At 43.9% G+C, this 14,130-nt stretch overlaps 1 protein-coding gene across 5 annotated transcripts in view; it reads right to left on the minus strand.

Annotated features, from left to right (window-relative positions):
• MDGA2 (MAM domain containing glycosylphosphatidylinositol anchor 2) overlaps positions 1-14,130 on the minus strand; it is a 315,520-nt gene that overhangs the window by 188,646 nt on the left and 112,744 nt on the right. For all 5 annotated transcript variants that reach the window (XM_042868550.1, XM_042868537.1, XM_042868569.1 and 2 more), the window contains exon 3: positions 5,560-5,734. In XM_042868550.1, the coding sequence (XP_042724484.1) occupies positions 5,560-5,734 (175 nt within the window). The remainder of the gene's footprint in view (positions 1-5,559; positions 5,735-14,130) is intronic.

Below are 14,130 nucleotides of genomic sequence, written 5' to 3' on the forward strand. Positions count from 1 at the left end.
GATTAGCAGTTTGATATCTTTGCCATTTGACACATCTTATCAGCAGCATCCTGTGTCATCCCCAAGTCAGGAAAGCTGTGATGCTCTCTGTTTGTTGAAATAATCTGTCAACACCAAGCACCAAGTTTCAGGCAATCCCACATCTCAGAGCACAGAGGTTCCACTGCTGAGCACGGAGCCATGAGGACAGATACAGCTGTTGGCGGTGCTCTGCCAGGCAGATCACTGCTCTGAGACAACTACTGCTGAGGTCACCTCTGCAAAGAGCACTTTTCAGACTAAAATCCCTTTTAAGAAGGGCATCCAACATGGGTCTGGAGTTGGGTCCAAAGCCAGGATGAAAGCATTTCATCCCTTTCCCATTGCCGTCAGAGGATTAGGAGATAACCCTAGGCACCCTCAGGCCTTGCTGACAACAGCCTTCAATTTCCAGGTAATGGTCCCTAGGGCTGCTGTTTACCATAAAAACTCCCTCAGAGCAGTGGAGACGATGGACAGCTAAAGCACCCTGAGAACCATCAGGGAAGCACACAGCATCTGAGTAAACCATAAAAGAGCGACATGAGAGATTAAAGCCTGGAAGGGGATGAGCTGGGCAAACCCCTGAGGTGGTACTCCCATATATTTTAAGCACACTGAGCATAAACATAGGCATAAACACATACTTAGGAGCAGGTCAAAGCTTCACAAGCTGCTCCATTCTGTCTCTGCACTGACGTTGCACAGAGGGCTGGGATCAGTGCAGGGCAGCTTCCACTACAGGGCAAACTGCACCAGGCTGCACCAAAACCCAACGCACACAGAGTCAGATGATGATGGGTGAAGTTAACAGAATGCTTCATGTAAACAGAATACCCTAAGGTGGATCTAACTAATCTTGTGTAAAGGGGCGGGCTCTGGAAATAGAGCTGCAAGCCAAGATTTATGAGGATCTCTGAACAAAAGAAAGGGTTGTTCCCCCTAAAGCCTCAGCTCAGCCTCTTAATCCTAGAATTACACAACTTTCCCAACAAGCTGCACAAGGTATAGTTCTTAGATACCACACAATGTAATCTTAACCTATCTGTGCTCTAAATCTGTCTGAAAAGCGTTTTTCATCCTGACTTCAAATTCATTTCAGAAATGTTTTCACCAGTAAAAATTCACTCTGATTTGTTTCACTGTGTAGCCTGGCCTGGCATCCATAAGGATCCATGATGCAAAGGGGATTAAAAAGTTATTTTCAATGAAACAATTAGCACTTTTTTGTTTGTTTGTTGGAAGTTTGGTAAATTGTCCTTCAGGAACAAGCCCTTACAGCCCTCTGCTTCTTTAAACCAAATGACTTAATTTATACAGTAAGCTTCCCTCCTTAGGAAAGGGGAAAGTGCCCTCCAAAACTCAAGCAAAATATTTCCTAGGAGTCAAGTACAAAAGCTTTTTCTTCAAAGCAGAAAGATATGATGTACTTTAAAGGGATGCTTCCAGAGGAAGAAGAGAGAGTTCAACAGCAGGGTGAGCACAGCTCGGATGCATGTGGCAGTTCTCCTCCTGGTGGCTGAACAGAAGGCAACCTCCCCCCGAGGGTGGGATGCAGAGGGGACTGAGTGCCCTTGTTTCATCCTGACGTGAGAGAAGGGGATCTTCAACCAAAGACAGCACAGCCATCTTCATAGAAAAAGCAAGCAAAGAAACCCAGGGAGGTGAGGGGCTGAGAATCACAGCATGGCCTGGGTTGCAAAGGAGCACAGTGCTCACCCAGCTCCAACCCCCTGCTGTGTGCAGGTCACCAACCAGCAGCCCAGGCTGCCCAGAGCCACATCCAGCCTGGCCTTGAATGCCTGCAGGGATGGGGCATCCACAGCCTCCTTGGGCAACCTGTGCCAGTGCCTCACCACCCTCTGGCTGAAGAACTTCCTCCTCATTCCAACCTATATCCCCATATCCAACCATATCTGCCCAGGAACAGACCCCGACTCCTCTCCCTTTCCAAGGACAGCCACAAATGGAACAAGAACTTTGGCAGCACTGGATCACCATTGTATTTCATCCACTGTTACATATCCAAGCATTCTGACACCGTACCAAACAGGACAGATATTTCTGAAGGTTTGACTTAGATCTGTATATGTTAAAGAAAGGGGTCATGGCCTTGTTTAGTGTTATCCTTGATAGCTGTAAATAAAGTAGGTACAGTTCCAACATCACCACTTGCAGAAGCTCCCGGAGAATTCCCTCCTCTCCTCCGTACATCACTAAAAGCAGCATGACAACCAAGTGCATGTTGATGGCAATTTTCCTGGAGCTCCAAGATTCAGTAATCTAGCCAGCATGTCAGATGTGAACCAAGTAAACTAACCCATGGGGGCACTCAGTTACCTGCCAGGCCATAAACAGCATCAGCTCCTCATCCTCCACAGAGCAGCTGTTTCCCTTTGGTCCAGCTTTTACCCCTGGCCACTTTCTGAATGATTGCACATGTTTATTTCAACTCCTTAGCTGTGTTCCTTACCTGAGAATGTAGTTAGCAAATGTCTGGGGGTTTTGTTTCTTGTTTTTAACTACTTGGCAAAAAAAATAGTGTGTCCTCAAGCAGCATTTAATTCAGAGCAATAGCTACAGAGTTATTTAAAAGCAGTAAATCAGAATGATGGCAAAACCAACTAAAGGATTTCCTTCTAAATTCTAACCTAAATCTCCCCCTTTTTTAGTTTAAAGCCATCCCCCCCTGTTTATCACCACCTGCACATGAAGAAAGCTGTTCTCCCCACGGTTATGCACTCCCTTTAGGGCAATGAGGTCTCCCACAGCCACACTCTCCACCTGCAGTTCCATCCATGCACAGCTGCCCCAGTGCTCAGATTTGGTCAGAGCCATCTGAGATCATGGGAAACGGATCAGATAAGAGGCTCTCCTGATGGATAAACCACCTGGCATTTGCAGATCTGTGTGCAGCACCTGGCAGAATTCTGATGGCACAAACAGCAAAGCATTTGCAAGAAGTCCAAAAAATCAAGCAACCCTCCACTCAATACACACAGACCCAGGCCAGGCTTTGCCACCCCTTCCACAACCAGCTCCTGCAGCAGCACCGATCAAGGTTCCAAGTGCTGCCAAACACCACAGCTAAGTGGAAAATGAAGAACAGGAAATTATCAGAGAGTGCTATTTTCCTTCCAAGTGTTGATGTTAACATCTCTCATCCAGCCAGCAAGATGGTAATGGAGATGAATGAGGAGGCAAAGATTTTCTGTGTTGGATTTTTTTTCTTTTTTTCAGGCTATGCAAACACAGTGCCATTTCAAACTTTACATTTGAGGCTGAAGACTTAAATCAGCTCTTCAAAAGCGTTCTTGGATCCAAAACCAATGTGGAACACAATGCTAATATCATTTTCCTGCTTCAGCTTTACAAGCCAAGATGCTTCTGAAGTAATATATCCAGGCTGGATGTGGCTCTGGGCAGCCTGGTCTGGTGTTTGGTGACCCTGTGCATAGCAGGGGGGTTGAAACTGGTTGAGCATTGTGGTCTTTTTCAACCCAGGCCATTCTATGATTCTGTGGTAATATTTCAGTGATGCACTTTTTTCAGAAATATATATATTCTACTTGTTTACTTAAACCGACTTGGGGGCTTCATCACAAAATTTAAAACATTTTTTATTGCAGTGCTTCTGTGTCCTATGAGCTTCAACCTGCCTGACCTCTGTGGGGCACAGTCTTTTCAGTCCCATCTTGTTCACAGCTAGATCCAATCTGCACTGGTATCGAGCTCTGCACACCAGTCTGCCCACACGTATTTGACCAATAATAGATGACAATACCCAGTGAAATATCTGCCTGCCTATGATGGGCAATCACCTGGGATTTAATCACAGCTGGAACCTGAAGTTTGTCACGTTCCAGAAATACATCTGTATTAGAGGTGTATTGAGAAGCAGCATGTGATGTTAAATAAATAAGTAAATAAAATAAAACCGTAATGAATCCCAGACAACAAATTCAAGAACACAGGGAAATAGCTAAATAAAGCATGATGGGAGGAAAAGGCTTCTGCCAGAAGGAACTCACTCTCCAAGTTGAAAAAGAAACAGCACGTCAAAGCAACCTTTCATAACTCTCCCTGCTCAGACCACACAGCATCACAACCTCCAGACAACACATCCTGCCAGCAGCAGTTTCACAGCCACACCTGACGTGAACAATTAAGGAGAATCTAACAAGTGGGTGCTGGGGCAAAAGAGACTTGCTTCAGTGCCATCCAGAAAGGCTCGCTTAAATAAGCCAACCTCACAGCAAGCACTGAGTGTTGTCTACTCATTGGACTTCAACAAATGAATGAGCAATTACTTACTAATTCAATTATTGTTTATAAAGGAGGTAGAATTTTAGCACTGGTTATAAGTTATGGCTAGTTAAGCAAATCATGAAGGTAAGTGCACTCATTGGGAACATCCTGAAATCTTCTGCGAGGCAAGAAAATCCCCCAGGAGGGAATTCCACCATCCCATAAGGGAAGCACAGAAATCCCCAGCTCTTGGGTCCCTGAAGTAGCAAATATCTTGAGGTTCAACTGACAGACAGAGGGTACTTTTGGGGAAACAAAAGCTCAGTGCTTATAAAGTCACAAGACAGGCTTCTTTTTGAAGGGCTCAGTTTAACTATTTATGTGCATGTAAACACACTTGTTTTCATGACACTGCTTGCATCAGAAGAGTCTCCAAAATGTGTATTGCGAAGATTTTCCATCCTTGAAGTACTTCAAAGAGATTTTTGACTGTTCTCCTTAACCTGAAGTGTGCACAACAGCTGTGTGGAGCACTCCGATCTCTTTCCAACAGCTGAACCCAATCACATAATTTATAGAGTTAAACGCAAAGTTTGTCATTAAACCTAGAGTGATAAACTACCCGATTACAAACGAGCTTCATTGCCTCACCTGATCCTGCCGTACGTACAAGTCAGATAGGGATTTTTTTTCAGTTTTATCCCCTTTTGTGCACGCACATTGGATACATCCTTCATGCTTTCACTTGTCTCCTCTTTTCCTGCCAGCCCAGGTGACCAATGGCACCACAATCTCCATACTTTCACCACTTTCACCGCCCAGCATTTCAAGGGTAGCTTTTAAAACAGTTTCATGGGAACGTGAAGAGATTGCCACCAAAATCAAAAACCCACCGATCTGAGCAACAATTAAAGCACAATAAGACAAAATCACCTGCATTTCCTCTTTCATCACTTCTGACAGGAACAACAGTCAAAACGCACCGAATTAAGGGCTGCGTACTACGTAAGCATGCTGCTGACAAACCAGGCTGAGATGGACTTTTATTGTGAACTTTTTTGTTTTGTTTTTAATTATTGTTTTTAAGATATGTCCATAGAAGAGCAGCCCCACCTGACCTCAGCCAGAGCAGCCACAGGACTTCCGAGCATAACTACTCCCAAAGATGTAGAACATGCCCTGAACTCCCGTGGTTTCGTGGTGGCTGTGGGGTTGACAGTATGTTAAGAAGCCCTGCAAATCAGCCCCTTCTCTCTAGGGGAGTGCAGGAAGAACCTCCCCGCCATTACTTACAGTACACATCCACTCGTATGGACTTGATGGCCGGTGAGCCCAGGCCGTTCTCAGCCTTGCAGTAGTAGCGGCCTCCCTGGTGGCGCTGGATGTTGGCTATCCGCAGCGTTTCATTGAAGACGCTCGAGTCTTGAAATCTGTCAGACGCACTTCCCGCTGTTTTGGTCCACCTGATCTGAGCAAGCATCAAAAAAAAAAAAGACCGTTACTTGAAGCTGCAGGTTGGAGATCTCACCGGCGGCTGGAGAGCCAGGAGCGTGGCAGAGATGTGGGGAATAACTCCAAGCCCCCGCTGGTGACACAGAGCTGAAATGGCTGCAGAAGAACTCCCTGTTAACAGACATCTCACCGGGAGCACGTGCTGTGAATGCAAACCATTCTTTCTGAAATCGCTCTCATCAAAGGCGAAGAAGTACTTTCAGAACAGCTACCACCAAATCTGATGTTAAGCATTTGCCTGAAACTGCAAATGATGAACACCTATTCCTTCTTTGTTTTTTTAAATGCCTTTTGCATTTTACTCTAGCAATTATTTTCCCAATGTGCAGACTTTCTGAAGTGAACTGTTCAATTTCAAAGTCATCAAACTGCCCATAGCACCCAACAGCTGCCAGGGTCAGGAGACTTGGGCCCAGCAAGGAAACAAAGCTCTCATGGTGCTGACTCAACAAAACCCATATAGCCCACTGAATAAAGCAAACCTCAGCCATTCCAGAAAGTGGCAAGAGACAAAATGTGCCATGAAGAAACTGCACCACCATCCGATGTGGGAATCCATTGCTCCCAGCAGCAATGTGGGCTGACCAGCGGTCACTGCAAAAGGCTTTTGCATTTAATACCCAATGGGAATGCAAACCCTCCATGAAAATTAGGCATCAGTTACTTGTAAAGTTAACCAGCAAACAAGCCAGCAAGGAGGAAGTCCTTGGAACTGAGTTATTCCTCCTCCTTTGCCCTTTGAGGCTCAGACAACCATCATCCTACCGCTGCAGAAGGAACTTTCTTTTAGGAAGCTAGAAGAAAAGCCAGGGTCACCAGTCATAAGGAAAAGCAACTGAATCACAGAATCAATGAGGTTAGAAAAGATCTCTAAGATCATCAAGACAAACCATCAACCCATCCCCACCACACCCACTAACCATGTCCCTAAATTCATGATGGTTGCAGCTTACATAAATTCTATTCCCCTTGAAACAAGTGCAGGTGCGGCTTCTGAGGCTGAAATCACAGTAAGAAATATTTCATAACATTTTTCACCTCTTTCTGGCTTGTTAAAATCATAAGGCTGAGTGGCTTTGCCCTCTTGCCAGGTGACCTGTATAACTCTTGCATGGTTTTGCTGCTTTGGAATAAAGCAAATATGCCAAACTCCACATCTACAACATTCAGACACTATTAGTGCTGCTATATTTACCAGCCTCAATCTGTCTGTACTTCTATTATAAACTCTTGGCTCTCGGGCTTTTAAATCATCCATATAAATGTGCTGCAGGATAATTTTGGAACACACAGTGTTCACATGCTGCAGAATACAATTTCATCATACATATATTTCAAATGCTTACAAACGATCTCAAAATAGTATTTAAGATACTTACTGAGACTCTCGTACGTTTTATTTCCCTCTGTGTAATCGTAACTATCAAAACAGTTGTGTTTGATTTTTAGATGGAAAAAAGGTGATGGCAAGATTTTGCTCTTCTTCCTATTCCTCTCACTCAAAGTGTTTCAAGTGATGAAATACAGCCTCTCCTAGTAAAGAACATGTAATCTAAATAATGTGTTGAAGGTATTAACAGCATCTAGATAATTCTATGTAATTTATATCAAAAATTACAGTAGCATTTCTATGGAAGATGCCACTTTTGCCTTTTATAATTGCAAACGCCTTCCAACCCTGAGCCTTAATCTGGATGTACCAATCTTCTCCTTGTTATGAAGTGTTTCAACAAGAATGTGTCTGGCTGTAAACAGACACAGACAGCTTTAAACATGAAGATATATATATGCTTCAGGGGCAAGAGGCATGATTTCAACTAAGTAAATAATTTTGTAGTGTGTGTGGAGACTCCTGAAGAATGAAAGGCGTAGCTGATCATCTCTTAAAAGATATTCAGCAATGTCAGTGGTCTGATTTCACTTCAGGTCATTATTTACCTTAGCTTTAACTCAACATACACAAGAAAACACTCTGATCAATACTGCATTGTAATTTATTGAATGAACTCAGAAGAATGGTGATTCTGAGACACGATGTGAATGCATTAATCAAGAAACCAGGCATCAGAATGCCAGATGTCTGAGCCTCAACAGCTTTTTTCATCGAGGTCCTTCACGGCTTCACTCACTGCAAGCTGTTGGGGTCACCTCTTAATCCATCCTTGGGTATGCAAGCTCTCCTCAATGCTTAACACAACGACCTTCATGGCATTGCTGTCACACAACCAACATCATTGCTGTCACAACCAACATCATTGCTGTCACAACCAACATCATGCTGCTTTCAGGGTGGGGAGGGGTGGGAAAATGGGGACCATTGGGTTCATGGGACACCATGGCAAGTACTGGCCTCAAAACCCAAACAAGCATCTCTGCTTCTCTACTGCAGGGGATTCTAAACAAATAAATATTATATAAATATATATATATACATAAAATTATAATAAATAATCTGTTTTGAAATATTTTTAAAGCAGATTAAGTGAGTATCCATATAGTTCATGTACTGCATTTTTCCCCATTACTTGGCACAAAGCAACCCTTCAACCAGATGTACCTATCAGATACAGCTGTCAGCTTCGGCTGTGCATAACCTTCTTTCCTGCTTAGAACCCTGTTTCTAACGCAGAAGTAACACAGCACACCCTGCGTGCTATCCACACAGCGTGCATAATGCAGGAAGGAAATAAATTCTGTTTCATCAAGAGGTCAGAGCCATCTCTAGTCATAACACCAACTTTTTTAATTACAGAGCTACACCTGCACATCATAGCATGCACAAACTGAACTAACAGATGTTAATCCATCACACAGATACGCGCTCACTTGCTTCTGAGGACACAGTTTCCAAAGCACTCACTGTTACCACTGCATATTGGGAAATCTCACCCACACACCATCACTGCTCTGCCATAATTCTGGTCTTTAGTTAACAAATCACTCTTTCCTCTTCTTCTTATAAAACATGTGTATGTCAAAGACAACTTATGAACAATTCATTCACAATAATTCAGTCTTTTTGAATGACTACGTTCTAACCCATCTGGCCACAGCATGACTTAAATGGTTGTACCTACTTACAGTCAGCCTCTTCTCCCTCACAACTAGCAATAGGACGAGAAGGAGTGGCCTCATGTTGCACCAAGGGGGATTCAGGCTGATGTTAGGAAAAACTTATTCTCCAAAAGAGTGGTAATTCCCTGGGATGGGCTGCACATGGAGTGGTGGAGTCACCGTCCCTGGAGGTGTTCAAGAAACATTTAGATGTGGTACTGAGGGACGTGGTTTAGTGGGGAAATATTGGTGGCAGGTGGATGGTTGGACTGGATGAGCTTGGAGGTCTCTTCCCACCTTGGTGATTCTATGATTCTATATTCTTACATCTTTCTCTGATTTGTGTATGCATGACTGTTCCCTGAACCATCAACACCTTTGGCAGCCCTGGATTGGCAGAAGTGGATGCCCTGGTACGCACAACCATATTTCACTCTACAGCTTCAGTGCCCTCAGGCAGCATTCCTGCAACTGCAGACTTTACTTTTTTATAACTAAAAATGTAGGTGAGAAGAACTGCAAGAATACTTTGCCTGATTTTTCTCAGATTCTACCAACTAATCCTGCCCAGACAAAGCAGCAGATAAAAAAAAAAAAAGTTTTCAATAACATCTGCCAAAGATTGTATTACTGTCTATATATTTTCCTGAAGGGAGGTTGTAGTGAGCTGGGGGTCGGCCTCTTCTCTCGTGTCATTAGTAATAGGACCAGAGGGAATGGTTTCAAGCTACGGCAGGGGAGATTCAGGCTGGACATGAGGAAGTATTACTTTTCAGAAAGGGTGGTCAGGCACTGGAATGGATGCCCAGGGAGGTGGTGGAATCACCGACCCTGGGGGTGTTCAAGGAAAGACTGGATGTTGTGTTGAGGGACATGGTTTAGTGGGAGCTATTGGGAATAGGTGAACGGTTGGACTGGATGAGCTTTTAGGTCTTTTCCAACCTTAGTGATTCTATGATTCTATGTATTAAAATAGTAAATATCAGCAAACTTTAAAATATCTTTAAAATCATATAATCTGAATTCTTATTTCTACAAAAACCAAACCAAATCAACAATAAAAACAAACCATGCCATCGATGGATTTTCTGAAAAATGCGTTGATTTAGGGTTTGGGTTGCAATCTGCTTTGGGTCAGTGCTTTCATCAGCTGGAGACAGGAGCTGAGAGGGGAGCATCAGCTCCAAGGAAACATCCTTCTCTAAATATTCCACCAGGTAGGATGGACAGTACAAGGGTGGATGGTGACAGGACAAGGGGAATGGTTTTAAAGTGAGACAGGGGAGGTTTAAGTTGGATATGAGGAGGAAGTTTTTCAGCCAGAGGGTGGTGAGGCACTGGCACAGGTTGCCCAAGGAGGCTGTGGATGCCCCATCCCTGCAGGCATTCAAGGCCAGGCTGGATGTGGCTCTGGGCAGCCTGGGCTGCTGGTTGGCGACCTGCACACAGCAGGGGGTTGGAGCTGGATGAGCACTGTGCTCCTTTGCAACCCAGGCCATTCTATGAGTCTATGATTTTCTGAAGGAGAGGTCCAGCACTGGCACAGGGTGCCCAGGGAGTGATGGGGTCACCACTCAATATTTTCAATAGAATTAGCACAGGATATTTTCATTCTTCCTTGGAAACAGCTGATAGAAAACAAAGTTCTGACAGTCTGTTTCGTACACTGCAGCACTGATATCGAACACAGTAAATACATGCCTTAAAATAGATACACCTCATGCTGGGCTGGGATCCTATGGCATCTCACTGCCACCAATTGAGCTGCTGCCCTCTGATATGGCTAAGGAAACAAGGATGTGGAGTCTCTCCTGACCACTGCTAAAATCCTGAAATCCCCACCTGAGATTAAAGTCTTCCTTTGCATGTCAGCAGGTGTGACAGAGCTCTTTGCACAACTTCACTGGGATGTGCTACATTTCTTTATGCATAAAGACACGAACCTTCAGAAAAATCCATCTTAAAGTATGACCAAAGAAGAGGAAAAAAAGTCCCTTGTATTTTTCTTCCAGATTAGTTTTATTCTCGTGAAAGCAATGACTGGCGCAGCAGCTACCAAAAGCAAAAGCACTCACCTTCATGATAAACACAGAAGACACAGTGCAAAATACTGAATTATGATGGGGCTCACAGTGATCACTGAGCCCAACTCCTAAGAGCTGCCCTATTTTGGATGGGGATGGAAAGCTGCCATCAGTGAGCAAACAAATGTAGAACCTGGGAATCTCTGATTTCCAAATATATTTCTCCCACCTCCTGATTCTTCATAAGCAAGAATGTTTTGAAACATTTAAGGAGGTTTTTTTTTCCCCTCTCTTCTACCCTATGTCTTAAACAATGGGCTGTACTGATTTCTGGTTATTGTGCACAAACATCTCCATTTTATGCTTTATGTGTTTACACCAACATCGAGTGGAAGAGACAGTATTTCTGGGCTGTCCAACCCTCAGGTTTCTGCACAGAGATGGTCAGTGTCCTTGGCATGGAGATCCCCACCAGCAGCACCCCATCTGTGGGCCTCACAGCACTGATCTGAACCCCACTGGCCAGCACAACTCTGCACTGTGCTCACTTTGCAAGCTCACATTGACTCCAGCAATTCTTCCAGGCGTTCACCAGTTCAGCCCCACCATATGTAAAAGGAGAACATTCACGTCTCTAAGTTACAGGATTAGTTACACGTATGGATTAAAAAAGGCAGAAAGGTGCTGAGTTTCGATGGCTTTTATAGTAAAGCAGGGCCACAGGATGCAGCATGCCCAGTGGCACAGAGGGTACAAAACGTCCAGATTCATTTGACTAGATATTGCTTTGGGCTATCGGGATGCTGCAGTGGTATACGAGATTCTCCTCCTATTTATTAGATACAGCAAGGTCTGAAATACTGCTGTATTGAATAAAAACAGCTTCTAGTAAAAGTGGTGTTGATTGCACACAATTTGTTGTGTGAAATATCAAGACTGGCATAGCAGCCAATCCCAAGCAAACGCTTCTTACTGCCAAAAATGATAATCCTCCATCTTCAACAGGGCTACTAAGCTGCTGTCAGTGAGAAACCAAATGCAGAATGGGAGACTCTTCCTCTTCCAAATCTATTTCAGGTCTGCAGCAGCTGAGGTGCCACCCTGAACATCAAGTACCAGCCCTGCTCTAACTTCACAGCAACAGAGACAAGGCTGAGCTATGTCCACAGAAAACAGGCACATGGCCAGTGCCCCTGACTTTCATGGGACAACTCAGGTGCTCACACTTACACACAAACTAATGCTTCAGTGGGTCAATGTAGAAAAGCACAGGTTTTTTACTTATCTAAAACCGATCAAAGACAGTAAGTGTTAACACGCAGCACATGATCGGTTCTGATTCAGTGCCAGAGACCTCACAATTTGCTTTCCAGTTCGACTGGTGTAACACAAGGAAAAACAGGGAAAATAAACCAATGGGCAGGAAGAATAACTGAAGACATTAGCATCTGATATAGACCTGAGCTACCTATCCCTTCATTTCTGAAACTTCTGTGCTACTGCAAGACAGACGTTTCCTTTCTCAACTTAAAGCCAAGTCACCCAACAGCTAGCCAAGCCCCAGCAGCACAAGCCAGGATTTCTGTATGAACTGACCTTCTGCATGCACAAATCTCACAGATATGCTGAGCAAAATGCAGCTCCTCCCCACAGCACAGCAACTCCAACTCCTCGTAGCACTGAGAAATGTTTACAGCACTCCTTGAGGCATCACCTCTTCCCATCCCTTTGCCAAGCAGCTCACTGTGTGACAGCAGGGCACCAACTGACCCTGAGGTGACACTGGAGAAAATGGTGGATGGAATGCCACTGCTAGGTCTGAAGACAGACCTGATGTATTATCATTACTTGTTATAGACACGGTATAATTAACAATGGGATAATACACCTCTTAAGCAGCCCAAATTCGTTTTTAAATCCCTATTAACATTACCAGGAAACACCCAGATGTGGAGGAATAGAATGGCCAGGCAACAAAACCCAAAGCCATCAGCAAACACAAGTTTTCCTCCAGACAATTCTCCTGTTACATTTGCTGTATGTTTCCCCTCAGAGAACACATTGATTTATTTCCTATAAATGCTGAGAAGGCATTTGCAGAGCTCCACCAGAGCACAACTCAGCACCCAGGAAATGATGGAGAAGGGTTATGGCAGGGGGCTGCGCATCCCCACCTGCACAGAGGAGTAAGATGAGGGAAGCACATGCTTTCTCTAACGAGCTTTTTTCAAAGAGAACTACATGTTTAACACAACTGCAGCTTGCAAGGCAGAAAAGCTGACTTTGTTATCTTGAAGTAGTTTGGGTCTAAGCTGGCAAACACACACTGCCATCAAAGAACAAGTTAGGCATCACACATGGCTAAACTGCCTGAACACCAATATGAAGAATTTCCTCCATTTATCAGAGGAAGGAGGAAGGATTTCTTTCATTTGAAGGTTGAAAATCTAAAGGTGGACTACACACAAATGAAGAAATTTTAAGTGAACTGAACATTGTAGGAAGAAATTAACGAGCAAATCATTACAACTGTGGGGTCAACAGTTGCCCCAGGGGAGGCTCAGGTTGGTTATTAGGAAAAATTTATTCTCCCAAAGGGTGGTCAGGCAATGGAATGGGCTGCCCAGGGAGGTGGTGGGTCACTGTCCCTGGAGGTGCCCAAGAAACATTCAGATGTAGTACTGAGGGACTTGGTTTAGTGGGCAATACTGTTGGTAGGTGAACAGTTGAACTAGATGATCTTAGAGGTCTTCTCCAACCTTGGTGATTCTATGACTCTATGATTCTAAGCTGGTAAAACAACTTGCTTTCAATTGCAAAAAAGATTCTGTTAGATAAGTAAAGCAACGTCTTGCGTTAAGATAAGCAGGATCCTATAACAGCCTGGTTTTCTTTATCAAAAGGGGGTGTCTGGGGAAACATCCATAGATATCTTCTCAAAACATCTTTTTGTAACCTGCTAAATAATTAATTGCAGTAGTTTATCCTCCTTTGACTATAATGATTTTCCTTATGACTTTAAGAAGCTTCACTGCTTCAAAAAATTTGCGCTTTCCTACTGATTAATCAATATACGTTTTACTGTCAATATTTCACTGAAGGATGGAGTCTTTTTCCATCTCGTATAGCAGCTGAACTTCTCAGCATCAACTGAAAAGGACTGAGTTCCATTAATTTCACGGAGCCCTACTTCCACCCACGTCAATATAACCTCAACAACGTCAACAGTTGCAAGACATACAATGCCTTGCACAGTTAGGCATTCCTGATGGGA

This window comes from Lagopus leucura, unplaced genomic scaffold (genome assembly GCF_019238085.1).
Source record: "Lagopus leucura isolate 7727_CA_CO unplaced genomic scaffold, USGS_WTPT01 Super-Scaffold_1, whole genome shotgun sequence".
Taxonomy (NCBI): Eukaryota; Metazoa; Chordata; class Aves; order Galliformes; family Phasianidae; genus Lagopus; species Lagopus leucura.